This window comes from Rana temporaria, chromosome 4 (genome assembly GCF_905171775.1).
Source record: "Rana temporaria chromosome 4, aRanTem1.1, whole genome shotgun sequence".
NCBI classification, from domain to species: Eukaryota; Metazoa; Chordata; class Amphibia; order Anura; family Ranidae; genus Rana; species Rana temporaria.
The window spans coordinates 311,835,237-311,852,805 of record NC_053492.1 but is presented as its reverse complement, the minus strand read 5'-3'; the positions used below and the strand labels follow the sequence as shown (position 1 = coordinate 311,852,805).

Genomic DNA, 17,569 nt, shown 5'->3' with positions numbered 1-17,569 from the left:
TAGCTGGAGTTCAGCTTCAATATGTAATAAAGTCTATCCAAATCTGCTAGTCTAACACTCTTCTTCCCCCAGACTAAAAATGCCCATGCCCAAATGTGTCTGCTTTTTTACTTTATCGTATAAAAAAAGGCTCAACTTTAGCTATAAATGTTAGTATCCAGTTATATTGTGTACATTTAGGAAATAATCCAGTCCTTTTTTTTTTTAAAGCAATCTACTGAGCTGGCCAGAAACAGCTCTTATATGCGCAAACCGCAGTGCCCATGGCAAGGGACCTCTGCCTGTGGTATGTGGTCCTAGCTCTAAATTTCCACAGTGTCCACAGTTGTTTGTCTGTGATGAGAGTTGCCCTTCAATGTGCAAATTGCTGCAAAGGCCAGTTAAAGGATTGGGGTGGTTGCCACTTTTTTGTACAGTTGGTTGAATTGGGTACAGGATGCCTTTGCTGCCATTGTGCTTTTGCTGGGTGTCCCATGCATCCCCTGTACCTTTAAGGAGGGATGGGCTTCCTCCAGGCATACCTGCCCTTGATCTATCTATTCTTATATGTGCTCCTACTATGAAGGCTCTGGAAATTTGTTAAGACCACAGTATATACAGCGGTCCCTTAGCGTGAGCACTGTGGATTATGCATATATTTGCAAACAAAAGTAATTTTTAATGTAAACTGTTAAGATAGGGTCAATTTGGTTGTTTTGCAGACTAGTTGGTAAGTGTGATGGGAAATCTTTTTTTTCATCTGTGATGTGCTTTATTACCCAGATTGAAGACACCCTAAAACAGGAAATATGCTAAATGCTGGATCACTAGGTGAAAGAAAAAAAAAAAGGCCAAAAAATAAAACTAATGCAACCACCACATCCAAGAGTTGGTAAGTGGCAATATAATAAATTTTTTGCTTTTGGGTTTATTGCCACTTTAAACCACTTCAGTTTAGTTAAATAATGGTAGTGCGAATGTGTGTGGTCTTTCATTTTATATTTAACCACTTTCCACCCACGCTATAGCCAAAAGACCGCTACAGCGTGGTCTTTCAGTTCCGGGAAGGCATCTATAGACAATCCTCCTGTGTTCCCGCTGTTCGCACGCCCCCTGCAGCGAGCTCTGTGATCGTTGAGTCCTTTGGACTCGGCTGATCACAGATCAGGGTAAAGGGCCAATGACAGCGGCCCTTTACCAAGTGATGAGCTGCCTGTCAGCCAATGACAGCTGATCACGGAAGTAAACAAAAGCCAGTTATTGGCTTTTTTTCTCCTTACGCTAATAGCATGAAGAGAAAAGAAAAAAGCTGGTAACTGGCTTCTGTTACAGGGAACATCTGCCATAACATTGCCCACCAACGCTGCCAATCAGTGCCACCTATCAGTGACGCCCCATCAGTGATGCCTCATCCGTGCCGCCTTATCCGTGCCCATCAGTGCAGCCTCATCAGTAAAGGAGAAAAATTACCTGTTTGCAAGATTTTATAACAAACAAATTTTAAAACAAAATCTTTAAACTTTGTCTTTTTTTTGTTTCTTTAGCAAAAAATTTAAAACCCAGTGGTGATTACATGCTACCACAATAAAGCTCTATTTGTGCGAAAAAAAAAATATTAAAATGTTGTTTGGGTACAGTGTTGCATGACCACGCAATTGTCATTCAAAGTGCTACAGCACTGAAAGCTGAAAATTGCCCTGTGCAGGAAGGGGATATAAGTGCCCAGTAAGAAAGTGGTTAGGATCCAATTCATATAAATTGTAGCAATATCCCAAGGGCTCAAATTATTTCTCACAGCGTTACAACACAGCGCTTGAGGATCATCTTCCAAGTAGAAAACAGAATCTGAAGGTTCCAGTACTAAAAGCACCACGAGTATATAAAATTACTCATTTATTTGTTTGTGTAATTTTTAATTTAAGTTACTATGCTTTGCAAACACCAGGCTTTACTATCACAGGTGAGAAGTAGAAACTGGAAAATGTGAAATTAAGTTCAAAGCTTTACCTGCTGGCTGTGTGAAAGTCTGATATATTTATACGCAATATTTCACATTTAAATGGAAAACGATAAAAGGATTATTCTACTCCTGTTCCCAACAAAAAAAAGTACAGAACCCCATCTTCTGCATGCCAAGGTCGTCAGTTTATATATATATATATATATATATATAAAAAGAAAAGCAACATAAAAACATGCGAATACCAAAAAAGTTTTCCAGCCTGAGCTTCTCCTCCTCTTATATAAGGAGTAATTTCTTTGGTGAAATTCCATTCTTCCTCCAAAAGGTTTTTCAGGCTATGGGAAGCTTGAGGTAACTGCTGCAACATCTGGATCCAACTACGCATGTAGTCAAAGTACACCTAAAGGACAAAAAAAAGACAAAAAACGGTTTAATTATAATTTGCAGATAAGAAAATGCAATGCAAATATAAAATAATCACAAAAATCACAAAAAAAAAAACAAAAAAAACGTACAGATCAATATGTATCTATACTGTATCTTCACATGCTTTTCAACAAAAAAACATTGCATACACGTTTATCTATTAAAATTCAGAGACAATGCAAACAACTCCTTGCATTTATTTAATTGCTTCCAGGCCGCCTGCAGTACATTATTGCAGATGGGCGGCACGGGCAGGATGGATCACATACAGTGCCTTGCGAAAGTATTCGGCCAACTTGAACTTTGTGACCTTTTGCCACATTTCAGGCTTTAAACCTAAAGATATAAAACTGTAATTTTTTTGGAAGAATCAACAAGTGGGACACAATCATAAAGTGGAATGAAATTTATTGGATATTTCAAACTTTAACAAATAAAAAACTGAAAAATTTGGCGTGCAAAATTATTCAGCCCCCTTAAGTTAATACTTTTAGCGCCACCTTTTTGCTGCGATTACAGCTGTAAGTCGCTTGGGGTATGTCTTTATCAGTTTTGCACATCGAGAGACTGAAATTTTTGCCCATTCCTCCTAGCAAAACCGCTCGAGCTCAGTGAGGTTGGATGGAGAGCGTTTGTGAACAGCAGTTTTCAGTTCTTTCCACAGATTCTCGATTGGATTCAGGTCTGGACTTTGACTTGGCCATTCTAACACCTGGATGTGTTAATTTGTAAAATCATTCAATTGTAGATTTTGCTTTATGTTTTGGATCATTGTCTTGTTGGAAGACAAATCTCCGTCCCAGTCTCAGGTCTTTTGCAGACTCCATCAGGTTTTCTTCCAGAATGGTCCTGTATTTGGATCCATCCATCTTCCCATCAATTTTAACCATCTTCCCTGTCCCTGCTGAAGAAAAGCAGGCCCAAACCATGATGCTGCCACCACCATGTTTGACAGTGGGGATGGTGTGTTCAGGGTGATGAGCGGTGTTGCTTTTACGCCAAACATAACGTTTTACATTGTTGCCAAAAAGTTCGATTTTGGTTTCATCTGACCAGAGCACCTTCTTCCACATGTTTGGTGTGTCTCCCAGGTGGCTTGTGGCAAACTTTAAACAACACTTTTCATGGATATCTCTAAGAAATTGCTTTCTTCTTGCCACTCTTCCATAAAGGCCAGATTTGTGCAGTATACGACTGATTGTTGTCCTATGGACAGAGTCTCCCACCTCAGCTGTAGATCTCTGCAGTTCATCCAGAGTGATCATGGGCCTCTTGGCTGCATCTCTGATCAGTCTTCTCCTTCTATGAGCTGAAGGTTTAGAGGGACGGCCAGGTCTTCGTAGATTTGCAGTGGTCTGATACTCCTTCCATTTCAATATTATTGCTTGCACAGTGCTCCTTGGGATATTTAAAGCTTGGGAAATCTTTTTGTATCCAAATCCGGCTTTAAACTTCTCCACAACAGTATCTCGGACCTGCCTGGTGTGTTCCTTGTTCTTCATGATGCTCTCTGCGCTTTAAATGGACCTCTGAGACTATCACAGTGCAGGTGCATTTATACAGAGACTTGATTACACACAGGTGGATTCTATTTATCATCATTAGTCATTTAGGTCAACATTGGATCATTCAGAGATCCTGGCTGAACTTCTGGAGAGAGTTTGCTGCACTGAAAGTAAAGGGGCTGAATCATTTTCCACGCCCAATTTTTCAGTTTTTTATTTGTTAAAAAAGTTTGAAATATCCAATAAATTTTGTTCCACTTCATGATTGTGTCCCACTTGTTGATTCTTCAAAAAAAATTACAGTTTTATATCTTTATGCTTGAAGCCTGAAATTTGGCAAAGGGTTGCAAAGTTCAAGGGGGCCGAATACTTTCGCAAAGGCACTGTACCTGTACATGAGCCAGCTTGTTCCGGTTTAGGGGTGCGCAGCATGCTGCTTCTGTGACTGCTGTAATCACATTTTTACTATAGCTAATAAATAGCATTTTCCGTATTAAGATATATTGATACATGAAACAAATACAGATGGTGCAGCGCTCAAATAAAATAATAAAAGATGATTAGAAAGTCCATAAAATCGCAGTACACCTCCAGTGAGTGCCAATGTAGACAGACAGATGACTGTGTAGGTAACTTCACACGTGCTTGACACACATCCACCACCACATGATATGGCCTCTCACCTCACCACCTGGACCTTTTGATTATGGAGGGTCAAATGCGCTTTATGTGTGAATATCAACAAATCCAACAGTAGTAGAGACGTCACAGAGAAACCGATAGGTCATCCCAGGTCATGTAATAAACAAATGCCAAAAAACACTCACAATGAAGGCATAACGATCGGTGCCGATGTATACAGCGTGTATATTGAGCAAAGTGATAGCCGTGGGTGACGTCACAATGCTCCTACCATACGCGTTACGTCCTCTATGGGCGGGGACTTCACCGCTGAAGAAGTCCCCGCCCATAGAGGATGTAACGCATACGGAAGGAGCGTTGTGACGTCACCCGCGGCTATCACTTTGCTCAATATACACGCTGTATACATCGGCACCGATCGTGGTGCCTTCATTGTGAGTGTTTTTTATCTTTTATTACGATTAAATCGTTTATCCAAATGGAGAGCACTATGTTTTGGCATTTGTTTATTACATGACCTGGGATGACCTATCGGTTTCTCTGTGACGTCTCTACTACTGTTGGATTTGCTGATATTCACACATAAAGCGCATTTGACCCTCCATAATCAAAAGGTCCAGGTGGTGAGGTGAGAGGCCATTTCATGTGGTGGTGGATGTGTGTCAAGCACGTGTGAAGTTACCTACACAGTCATCTGTCTGTCTACATTGGCACTCACTGGAGGTGTACTGCGATTTTATGGACTTTCTAATCATCTTTTATTATTTTATTTGAGCGCTGCACCATCTGTATTTGTTTCTCTACAGGGATTTTGTGATTATTGACCCTGGTGTTCAGCTGCTATACAGGGGTTCATTTGTCATTTTTGCACCGATTTATTTTCTTTTTATTCTATATTGATACATGGTTTTAAATGTTACATCAGCTGCGGTGGCAATAAGCTTTATGAACGTTAAAGAGAAGGTCCGCCCACCCCTGCAAAAATATAAAAAGCCAGCAGCTACACATACTGCAGCTGCTGACTTTTAATAGTAGGACACCCACCTGTCCTAGAGTCCAGCAATGTCAGAACCGCAGCTGATGTTTCCATCAGCTGTCGGGTGCTGCCGCCGCCATTGCAGGTAAGGGAGCCTGGTAGTGCAGCATTACAGCTGCCAGCCTGGGTCCCTACTGCGCATGTGCAAGGCACCCCTGCGCTCTCCTACTGGTGTGGTGGCGGGGGAAGGAGGAGGGAGGAGACGAGATGCTAACATAATGCATTGTGGCACAGACTCCCGGAAGTAGGGACAGGTATCCACTCCCCCCGAAAGGTGCCAAATGTAATTAAGGGGGTGGGGTGGGGGGACAAATCAGGAGGAGACAAATCATGGGTGGCACTCTGCTTTAAAGTTCATTAAAGAGAAAAAGGACTCATGAATGTTTCCACCAGCCCATGACTGATAGTGCTACTGGCCAACAGAAACAAGGGGAAGGGCCAGTACTGAACACTACAGGCTACAGTCAAAACTGGCCAGCTAGAGCAACCCAGGATTTCCGGGTATTCAGGCTGAAGAAGGTCATGCTGGAGCCTGTCATTACCAACTGTATACTGACAGGTTTACTTCATCACCTAGCACAATGATAAAAATGTAAGGGCAATCAAACTACAGAATTTTTTTTTTCCCAACAGGAATATATAGCGTCCAATTGCAAATGTGTAGAATATTTAGGGTTAAAATCTAAAAGTGCAAAAACTCATTGCTGCTTATCATATCGTATTTACTGTACTTAAAGGGGATGTAATGGTAAAAAAAAAAATCCTAAAAAGCTTCGCCCCCTCCCTTGGACTACTGGAGAGTCCGGACGCTCTCTACGTTGCAGATAGAGAAAGGAGCTGTGTGTTAGTGGGCGTCCTGACTCTCCTGTAGTCCAAGGGAGGGGGTCGAGCATGACACTCCACACCAGGGAGAAAGCCTTGCATTACTGTGTGGAGTTACAGACAGAAGAACAGGAAGTGAGGATTTCTCAGAAGAAATAAGGACATTTAAAAGCAAAATCGAAGCATGAGGTAAGTGAAGGAGGACTGCACTAAGGTAAAGGAAGCTATTTAGGATTTTTTTTTTACCTTTACAACCCCTTTAAGTGTATGTTTGGCCTAAACGTTGCTTTGTATAGAGTGCAGAAAGATTAGAACCCTTGTTGGGTTTACACCACTATACAGGACTCAAGGGAAAGCTATCCAGGAATTTCTCCTCACTTGCTTTTGCATGGCAATGTTTTTATTAGTCAGAAAATGAGGGAACAGAATTACTGACAGAACTAAAATTGCCTTTTTGGTTCTTTCCAATAAAACGGAAGGTTTAAACCCCCTGTCAACTTTTTATTGTGGTCTGTGTTTCTGTTGGTGATCCTCCTTCATATCTTGTCTGGGGAAAAAAAAAACACAAGTGCAGCAACAATAAGCAACAAGAGAACTCCCTAATGGAGTCCAAGATAGCATTAAAAACCCAACAGCAGTTCTGATTCTTCCCCACACATTTCAAAATGCAGAGAAAGAAAAAAAGCTTTTGCTGACTTTACACTTTAAAATAAACAAATGAATGATACGTTTTAATTTGGCAGCTTTGGGTACCTGCACTTTGCTTTACTTTATGGATTAAGCCATAATGATTTTTGGGCGTCCAATTCATTTAATCATGTCCTAATGTGCAAATGTTTTAGCTAATGCATGTTATATCAGGGTTGCTGTTAAACAAGCTAAACAAGATTATGTAAAATGAAACAAGCTTCTGCAGTGAGAGGAAAACATATCAGTGAACAGAGTCCAAGATAACAGTGCAAATTCTGCAAGACTGAAGGCAGGTTAACACCATATTCATTGAGCCGTATTTTTCTACACACTACCACACATGTATCGTGTGAACAGGGCACATAGACAATGATTGTTTTCTATGTGCTCGGTTCATACTATACGGCCCCTTTCCACACAGGGCGGAATCTGCTTTCAGCGGTCCATCAGCTCAGAGGGAGATCTCTCCGTTGATTTCCGCTGAGCCGGCAGATGACAGGTCTCTCTCTGCTCACTTAGCGGGGAGGGGCTTGTCGAGCACCGCTGTCTCCTATGGAGAGATCGGACGAAAACGGACAGCATGTCAGTTTTCATCAGATTTCACACATTCCGCCATGGACGGATGGCAACGTATCACCACCCGTCTGATTTTAGCGGATCGGATGTCAGCGGATATCCGACGCTCAATAGAGAGGCATCTATTCAGTTCAGGTCCGCCGGAAACACTGACAGGCGGATCTAAACGGTCTGGCATTGTGAAAGGGGCCTACATCTGCAGTGGTGTGTAGAAAAATGTAGCTCAATGGAGATAATATCGCCCCACTTGCTGTTCCCAGGAAGATTATTTGTTTATCTACTCCAGCATTACCTACCATTTCTGCAAATCTAAGTTCTATTTCATTATATATAATTAAACAAACTGTTCTATGACAAATCGTTATGGCTGCCAAAGAGTAATAAACTCTGCATTTAGGAGTATCACTGATAACTACCAGGGGTGTTGGCCTCAGTTGTTTTCATTTCTACTCATTAATGAGTAGGTGGCTGGAATCAAAAATAAAACCTGACAACCACCACAGCCTCAAAAGTGACTGGTTCTTTTCAATTTTAAAAAAACACATAAAAGTGCAAAAACACTTACCATTAACATTTTATGCAGATCTTCCTCAAAAGCATCAGTGTAACAATCAAGCTTTTGAAAGTCATCCAGCACCTCTCTCAACATAAACTGGTAGTATTGCTTCATCAGCAGTCCTCCTTTCAGCACTTCTTTGCACTCTCTTACTAACTATTTTCAGAAAACACAATTTTGCATTATTATTCAGCATAATATGGACACAGCATAATTCTAATGCCATCACTTATAGACAGTTATCCAGTCAGTAGTAAATGTGGAGATCAAATTCCCTCATTTTACACTCAAGACTAACAAATGTGTTTGTGTGGGGGGGGAGATAGGTGGGCACGAGTAGTGTTGGTTAGAGAATGGGTGTAGGTATTATGGCGAGAGCAGGCCAGGGGAGCATGACGGTTGGGGGGTTAGGAATGGGGATAGGGGTCAGTTGGTGTTGAGGTACAGGCATGATTGCGAGAGCAGGAAGAGGGTGTAAAGGGAAGGTGGAGAGCAGGGGGGGGTGCTTACTTGCAGGCATGGTGGTGAGAGCAGGGAAAGACATACTGTAGTGAGGGTTGCGATTGAAGGTATGTGCAGATGGGAGCAGGGAGTGAAAGTAGGAGGATGGAGATTAGAGGTCGACCGATATGGGGTTTTCTCGGGCCGATGCCGATATTTAGAAATTGGGGCAGCCGTGGCCGATATACGATGCCGATTTTTGTGGCCGATAAAAAACAAAAAAAAAACCCTCACCCACTCCACTCCTTCGTGCTTGCTCCTGTCAATGTAGCACACACTTAATGTCCTCAGTACAGATGGCACTAGCTTGGAACTGGCAGATGGCACCGGTTTGGAACCGACAGATGACACTGGCAGGTGGTACTGGTTTGGAACTAACAGATGGCACTGATTGGCAGTGCCAGTTGGAACTGATTGGCACTGGCAGGAGGCACTGGTTTGGCACTAACAGGTTTCACACTGAGCTGAGTAACTGTGTGAAACTGACAAGTAACACGGAGAGAGAGAGAGGGGGGGGGGGGGGGAGAGAGAGAGATCAGAATTGAGCTTGATGTGGGCAGGACCCTGCAGCTATATTACACCAGCCAATAATTGAGCGGCTTAGGAAAGGGGGCAGGGCGACATACACGTAGCAGCCCACCCAGATACCATCCCATTGGCTGTAGCTGCTAGGCCCACCCCCACCCCAAACTCAATTTCTGACAGCTCCTCTCTCTCTCATCTCTGTTACTTGTCAGTATCACACACTCTGCATGGCGCTTGATGCTGCCAAAGCCGCTGAGTGTGGAGAAGGGAGGTGGAACGTGGTCAGAGTAAAATATCGGCCTAATTTTGATAATAATCGGCCGATGCCGATTTATCAAAAATTGCCAAATATCGGCTGATATATCGGTGGACCTGTAGTGAAGATAGGGGGTGGGGTGAGGGCAAGAAGGTGCAAAGTGTGTGTGGGGGGTGCTTTGCGCAGATGTGGAATGAGAGCTTGCTGGTAAAAAGAGGATGCATGCAGATATACGGTAGTAAAAGGGGGCATTCATGTGTGGAGAGAGCAGGAGGGAGGCCTGCAGGCATGGAGTAAGAGAAGGGGTGTGGAGAGGGTGGGGCGAGTTCAGTGGCCTCCATATATTCAGTGCCTGTGGCTCTATTCCAGGCTCCTTGTTGTGCCTAACGCATGTGTGATTCGAGCCACCACATTTACCACTCTTCATTCCACACCTCTGGATCAGCAGTATGCATGCACAGCGCCTTCATTTCATGCCGACTGCAATTAAAAAATCAACATAGCTGCAAAGATCCGTGCTTGCACAGTACTACCAGTACAGACTGTACATTACTGCGCATGCGCATTTACCACCAGGTTTGACTTCACAATATGGAGTTGGGATTAGGTGCAGTAACGACCTTAGAAATATCACACTACTGCAAATGCGCTGTATACCACTGTCACACTGTGATGTCAGAAATATGGTGACAATATGGCAGCAAGATCTCAAACATGCGCAGTAGTGGACAATCTGTACGGACACTACCTGGTACTTGTTGCCATTTTGCCAATATTAACCTTTAATCTGCATTTCTACACAAAACCAAGGAGCAAAATATCCCCCTCCACTTAATACCAACCTGTTTAATGCTTAGAAGTGATGGTTCCCCTGCAGGCCTCTGTTCCAATCTCAATTTGAGACACTCATGAATTACATTTAAAAGGACACGGCACAGGACCAAGAAGGCTGGTTCAAATGACGGTAAGTCCATGGCCCTCAGCTCTTCTAGTGACACAGGGTCGCATGAGGGTTCTGAGTTTTGCAGCGAATTAGACGATTTCTTCAGCAAGTCAGGCAAGTAATCTGAACACAACATGAGGTCGGGAAATTCTGAAGACTAAACCCATATGGAGACAAAAATGTAATTACATTATTAACCTTTCAATAACTGTATTTAGAAGATTGGAATATATGATCAGTTTTATTTCAGTGGCAGCTGATTACAAACTCTAACTGGTTTTCCACCTACAGCCTACCCCAACCAGAAGTGGTTCAGTTATTTAGACCCAGTGCATCAGATCTTGCATGTGTAGCCTAAAGAACTGCATTAGGCATAAAGAATATATATTATATATATATATATATATATATATATATATATATATATATATAAATATATAAAAAAATGATCAAAAATACAAATATTCTAAAGCAAACAAACAATCAACCTCCCCTTTTTATTTTTCCAAACAGGTGGATAATTAAAGATCTAGTTTAGATTATAAAAATTACTGTAGGGATGCCTTGTCCTTTTTCCTGCTGCTGACCTTCTGGCATGGTCGGGATTAACAGCTTCGGGTCTCTGGGCTCAGCTTGCGCCAAGGATGATCTGACAGACACGCCCCTCCTGCCCTTTTCATCACCAAGAAAAAGTTATTTTAGGCTCCAATCACACACTTGTGTGACTCCAATGTCGTGTAATCTCCACTGTGACTTTACATTGTGACTTTGGATGGGTGCAACATGGATACAGTTTTGGCTGTTGCACAATTGTCACATTGAAATTTGCATCAAAGTAGTGCAGAAACTTTTTTTTAAATTACTACAACCTTAAAGCGGAGTTCCAACCACAATTAGCATTTTTTAAATGCATGTCCTTTCATCCTGCGTTTTTATAATATAAATCCGGTCACTTACTATTTTACAATCCGCCGCTGATCTGCATAGATATTCAAAAAAGATAGTTTATAAAACTATATCTACACCGTTGTCATTTTGCTTGTGGGCATTGTGAAGCCTACAGGCACTTACTTCCTGGAAGTCCTGGATGGGGAGTGATAATTGGACAGCGCACTGCATCCTGGGAAATGATGACACACATTTCCCAGGAGCATTAGAGGGAGATGATGTCAGAATCCTAGGTGGTTTCAAAGGCAGATTTCGTGGGACCGCAAAGCAACAGGCATTTCCAGATGAGTAAAAAAAAAATCTTTTTTTTTTCCTTTTTTAGTCGTAAGCTACAGTTTAAAGCAAAATTGTTTTTTTTTATGGAACCTCCACTTTAAGTCATCTAGATTTGCCATTGCAATACATGGGCTGTGACTTGTCATGCAACTGTGTCCAAAGTCACAAGAGAAGTCGCACAAGTGTGAATGAAGCCTTACGGATTACACTGCCTGCACAACCACCTGTGAATGGAAAGTCTGATCAGGCACAGGCTTCCCTCCCCCATTCACAGATCGTCTAACATGCAGAGTAATCAGTGAAAGACTTTTACTCCGTAGAGGAAAGGGCAAGAGAGGGCACGTTCCCATCAGATAATCTTTAGTAGAGCTGAGCCCAGAAACTGTTCACTCTCACAGCGGCAGAAGCTCAGCAGCAGGAAGAAGACAGGGCAGTCCTGAAGTAGGGATTCTACAGAATCTGACAGCCTGCACATCATGGGACATACAGTACTTCATTGCAGGCGGGTAATGTACCCAAGACCCCTTTCACATAGGCGCCTCCGCCAAGCGGAATCCACTTTCTCAGCAGGGGATCTCGCCGCTGAGCAGGCGGATGACAGGTCCGTGTCCACTGTGCTATGCAGAGTGGATATAAACAGTCCTCGCTCTCCTCTATGGGCAAATCAGATAGAAACGAACAGCCAGTCCGTTCCATCTGATCCAATGGACAGATTGGGAATAGGACCACAAGCCATCTGTTTTTGTCAGATCATCTGCTGCACCATACAAGAGACAGGAGGGTTTGATTAGGTCCACCTGAAAAACTGACAGGCGGACTTGATCCCTTGTGAAAGGGGCCTAAAGCTGTAGACGAAAAAAGTGCATCTGAATTAAACTTCAACTTCTGGCTTGCTAGTTACTAACAAGGCTTCCTAACACTAATAAACAAGCCTCAGTATCACATTTTAACTGCGCTTTTCGGCCGCTAGAGGGGCACTTATAATCCCAGGTAGCGGCCGAGGAAAGAGAGTTAACAGCACCCATGCAGCACTGCTGCCAAAGCGCTTTACAGGCACTTTGGTAGCGGTACCCATTAATTTTTAATGGGCAGGAGCGGTGTATACACCCCAAAGATGCTGCTTGCAGGACTTTTTTTTATTTATTTTTTTAACGACCTGCCAGCGCAGCACCCCAGTGTGAAAGCACTCAGGCTTTCACATTGGGGTGGCAAGAAAAGCGCTTTACAGGCGCTAGTTTTAGCCCTTCAGCGCCTGAAAAATGCCTCAGTGTGAAAGATGTCTTATAGTATTACAGAACTATTTATCCACAGAAAAAAGTACAGGCAGAAAGTTCCTACTGGTACAAACTGCTCTCACGATCATTGTTTAGAACTTACATTTTCTTACATTATCCATAAGAAAGGAAATATTTGTTTGGCACTGCCAAAACCATACCAGAAACGTGAACACAAAGGGGGTTTATTAATTAGAAACTTGCAGAGCTATTTGGTATTTTGAAACTGTATGTCTGGAATAAGTAAATGATGAAGCACCAAACGTGTCTAGGATTTATGCACATTAAACAGTTTCTCCCCAAAAGCTGAGCGCAAGTGATGTTTTTTTCCCCCAATCTCTAAACGCTCCTCTCCTAATACGCCTGTTAACTCCTATGTGTGTATGGGCACACAGACTAACAGGTGCATTTCAGGCTAAAAAAACAAACAAAAAAACAACAGCACATTGAAGATGTCATCTTACTACCTGTAGTCATGTTCAATGTTAGGCTAAGGAGCTTTGTGCAAGAAAATAGAACCCTGGCTGGCTCCTAATTCTGACCCTTGCTCTCAGTCCCTGCTGCTGTGAAAAAAATTACAGCAGGTTGTGATCTAGACAGATTCTGGTACATATGCTAATAGCATGCAACAAAGAATTTATTGAACATGCAAATTAATTAAATTGTAAATTTACTAAATATGTCAACTTTTTAAAATAATTGATAAGTAAATAATGAAAAAGCAAAAAATAAAACATCAACATTTAAGGCCTCATGCACACTGGACGTTAAAATAACATAAAAACCGCAGTAGCTTTGCAGCGAGTTTTTCAACTTTTTTGCAATAGCGTTTTTCAGTGTTTAACTTTTTTTTGTGTTTTTTCAAGTTAGCGTTAATATCTTCTTTTTTTTTTTTTTTTTAAGAAATGATTTATTTTTTCAATGAATGAAAAACATTCAACGCTTGTGAGCGAAGTTTTTGAGCGTTTATCAACGTTTATCAGTGTTTTTACAGCCGAAAAACGTCACTCAGAACCCACTAGTTTTGGGGGTTTTTTTACTGCTCAAAAACGCCACTGCCCAAAACTGCGGATAACAGCCTACAGTATGTGTGCATGGACACACAAGATAACATGATGGAGAGTGTAATGGCTGTAGAAAAAAAAAATTCCACAGCTAAAAATCAGCGGATGTAAAAACATAAAAAAAACTTCCAGTGTGCACGAGGCCTAACTGGTGAATTATCATAGCTTGGCAACCACCCATAGTAACATTTCAGCAGAGCTTTAAACAGTACTTATACAAGTGAGAGCCCAAAATCAACAAAACACATAACTGTTTATCAGACTACCACAAATCAATTTGTAAAAAAATAAAAAATAAAACATTTGCAGCCTACCCTCCCCCCTCAAAACAGCCAGGGTCATTCCAGCAAAACTGGTCGGATGCACTATGGTTTACGGACTATTAATACAATAAGTATATGATTTGACTCTGCATTGCTGTGAACTTCTGCAAAACGCATTGAGGGCTTACATTGACAAAATGACGAGCACAATTCAGTGATTTGGTGCACTCACCATCATGTTGGAGACTGCATAATACAGACTCACCTTCCACAGAAGAGTGCACTTAGGATGCATAATATCACACAACTTTTTGGAATTGTGCTTACATGGAAAGTCCTGTATCCAGAGAGTGACTTATGGTTATTTATTTTTATCTGCTACGAGGCCGAATTATCTGCATAGTTTAATGTCAGGTTGCTTGTGAATCAAGAGCATCTGCTGTGATTATTGATACATCTTATTTACAGTGGGTAAAATTATTTGATCCCCTGCAGATTTTGTAAGTTTGCCCATTTACAAAAGAAATTAAAGCGATGTTCCACCCAAAACTGAAACTTTTGCTTTAAGGAACCCATGGCATGCTACATTTGGCTAGTTTTGACAGATACCCAGCTCAGACTTCGAGCAGAAGTTCTCCTCTCCCCCTTGCAATCCCCCACGTCACAGGTTCCAGAAGATTGCAACTCGCACATGTGCAGTGCGCACTCAGCTGTGAAGCTGCAAATTGTCACAGCCGGGTGCCCACACTTCGAATGCTGACACCGCAGAGAGGAAAAGGAGAGAAGCGAGGCTTTGTGTGGCCGCATCGCTGGAGGACTGTGGGACAGGTGAGTGTCTGTTCATTAAAAGTCAGCAGCTACACTTTATATTAACACAGAAATGGCTGGAACTCCGCTTTAAGGGCTAGTTCACACCAGATGCAGTTTCGTACAGTTTTGTGTGCATTTTTCTACACTAAAAAACGTATGTACAGTGTTTTCCATGTATTCCAATGGCTCAGGTTGGCTCTAGTTCACACCATGCAGTCAGTTTCCGGTGCAGAAACTGACCGGAAACTGACTGCATGGTGTAAACTAGAGCCAACTAAAGCCACTGGAATACAGTTTTGTTCAAAATTATTCAACCCCCCAATGCTGTAAAGGGTTTTAGGGATTTTAGTGTACATTTGTAATTGTATTCAGAATGAAATCCTACAAGGACTTCTTAAAGAACCATATGCAACTAAAATGACATCAATTGGTTTTGTAATACAGTAGTAAATGTTTCTTTTGTGAATTCTTCATTTACACAATTCTTCAACCCCTTAACCACTAGCCGACCAGCCACCGTCATTATACGGCGGCAGGTCGGCTCTCCTGGGCGAGAGCCCGTAGCTATACGTCGTATCGTATAGCCTCCACTAGGGGGCGCGTGCGCGCCGCCGGAGGCGCGCGCGCCCCCCGCTCGCCCCCGACTCCCGTGCGTGTGCCCGGCGGGCGCGATCGCCGCCGGGCACACGCGATCGCTCGTTACAGAGCGGGGACCGGGAGCTGTGTGTGTAAACACACAGCTCTCGGTCCTGTCAGCGGGGGAAATGCTGATTTTCTGTTCATACAATGTATGAACAGAAGATCAGTGTTTCCCCTAGTGAGGCCACCCCCCCCCCCACAGTAAGAACACACAAGGGACATACTTAACCCCTTCCCCGCCCCCTAGTGTTAACCCCTTCACTGCCAGTGGCATTTTTATAGTAATCTAATGCATTTTTATAGCACTGATCGCTATAAAAATGCCAATGGTCCCAAAAATTTGTCAAAAGTGTCCGAAGTGTCCGCCATAATGTCGCAGTAACGAAAAAAAATCGCTGATCACCGCCATTACTAGTAAAAAAAATATATTAATAAAAATGCCATAAAAATACCCCCTATTTTGTAAACGCTATAACTTTTGCGCAAACCAAACGCTTATTGAGATTTTTTTTACGGAAAATATGTAGAAGAATACGTATCGGCCTAAACTAAGGAAAAAAAATTTTTTTTATATATTTTTGGGGGATATTTATTACAGCAAAATGTAAAAAATATTATTTTTTTTCAAAATTGTCGCTCTATTTTTGTTTATGGCGCAAAAAATAAAAACCGCAGAGGTGATCAAATACCACCAAAAGAAAGCTCTATTTGTGGGAAAAAAAGGACGCCAATTTTGTTTGGGAGCCACGTCGCACGACCGCGCAATTGTCAGTTAAAGCGTCGCAGTCCCGAATCTCAAAAAGTGCTCTGGTCTTTGACCAGCAATATGGTCCGGGGGGGTAAGTGGTTAAAGACTACCACTGTGAAGAACAGAGGTTCATTGAAGTGTTTTCAATCAGGTATTGAAAACACCTGTGGATGTCAGGGAGCAGCAATAAAGCCTAATAAGCACCAATTAGGCAGCTTTAAATGACTGTGATACTCAGCTCCTTCTAGACATTTACTGGTGTGGTTACAAACATGGTGAAGTCAAGAGAATGGTCCAGGAAGACAAGAGAAGAGGTGATTACTCTTCACAGGAAGGGCAATGGCTATAAGAAGATTGCAAAGATGTTAAACATACCAAGAGACACCATAGGAAGCATCATTCGCAAAGGGCACTGTTGAAACGCTACCTGGTCGTGGCAGAAAGAAGATGCTGACTTTGACTGCTGTGCGCTACCTGAAGCGTAGAGTGGAGAAAAGTCCCCGTGTGACTGCTGAGGAACTAAGAAAAGATTTGTCAGATGTGGGTACTGAAGTTTCTGCTCAGACAATACGGCGCACACTGCGTAATGAAGGCCTCCACGCCAGAACTCCCAGGCGCACCCCCTTGCTGTCTCCAAAGAATAAGAAGAGTCGACTGCAGTATGCCAAAAGTCATGTGGACAAACCACAGAAGTTTTGAGATTGTGTTCTGTGGACTGATGAAACAAAATTAGAACTGTTTGGGCCCATGGATCAACGCTATGTTTGGAGGAGGAAGAACAAGGCCTATGATGAAAAGAACACCTTGCCTACTGTGAAGCATGGCGGGGGGTCAATCATGCTTTGGGGCTGTTTTGCTTCTGCAGGTACAGGGAAGCTTCAGCGTGTGCAAGGTACCATGAATTCTTTTCAGTACCAGGAGATATTGGATGACAATGTGATGCAGTCCGTCACAAACCTGAGGCTTGGGAGACGTTGGACCTTTCAACGGGACAATGATCCCAAGCATACCGCCAAGTCCACTAGAGCATGGTTGCAGATTAAAGGCTGGAACATTTTGGAGTGGCCATCGCAGTCACCAGACTTAAATCCGATTGAGAACCTCTGGTGGGACTTAAAGAAAGCAGT

The 17,569-nt window shown here is 42.5% G+C and overlaps 1 protein-coding gene across 7 annotated transcripts in view; it reads right to left on the bottom strand.

Moving 5' to 3' along the window:
- The window catches only part of MAP3K4 (mitogen-activated protein kinase kinase kinase 4), a 218,890-nt gene that overhangs the window by 119,289 nt on the left and 82,032 nt on the right, over positions 1–17,569 (bottom strand). For all 7 annotated transcript variants that reach the window (XM_040350607.1, XM_040350609.1, XM_040350606.1 and 4 more), the window contains 3 exons: positions 10,320–10,577; positions 8,205–8,351; positions 2,185–2,342 (listed from right to left, as the gene is read on the bottom strand). In XM_040350607.1, coding sequence (XP_040206541.1) covers positions 2,185–2,342; positions 8,205–8,351; positions 10,320–10,577 — 563 coding nt within the window. The remainder of the gene's footprint in view (positions 1–2,184; positions 2,343–8,204; positions 8,352–10,319; positions 10,578–17,569) is intronic.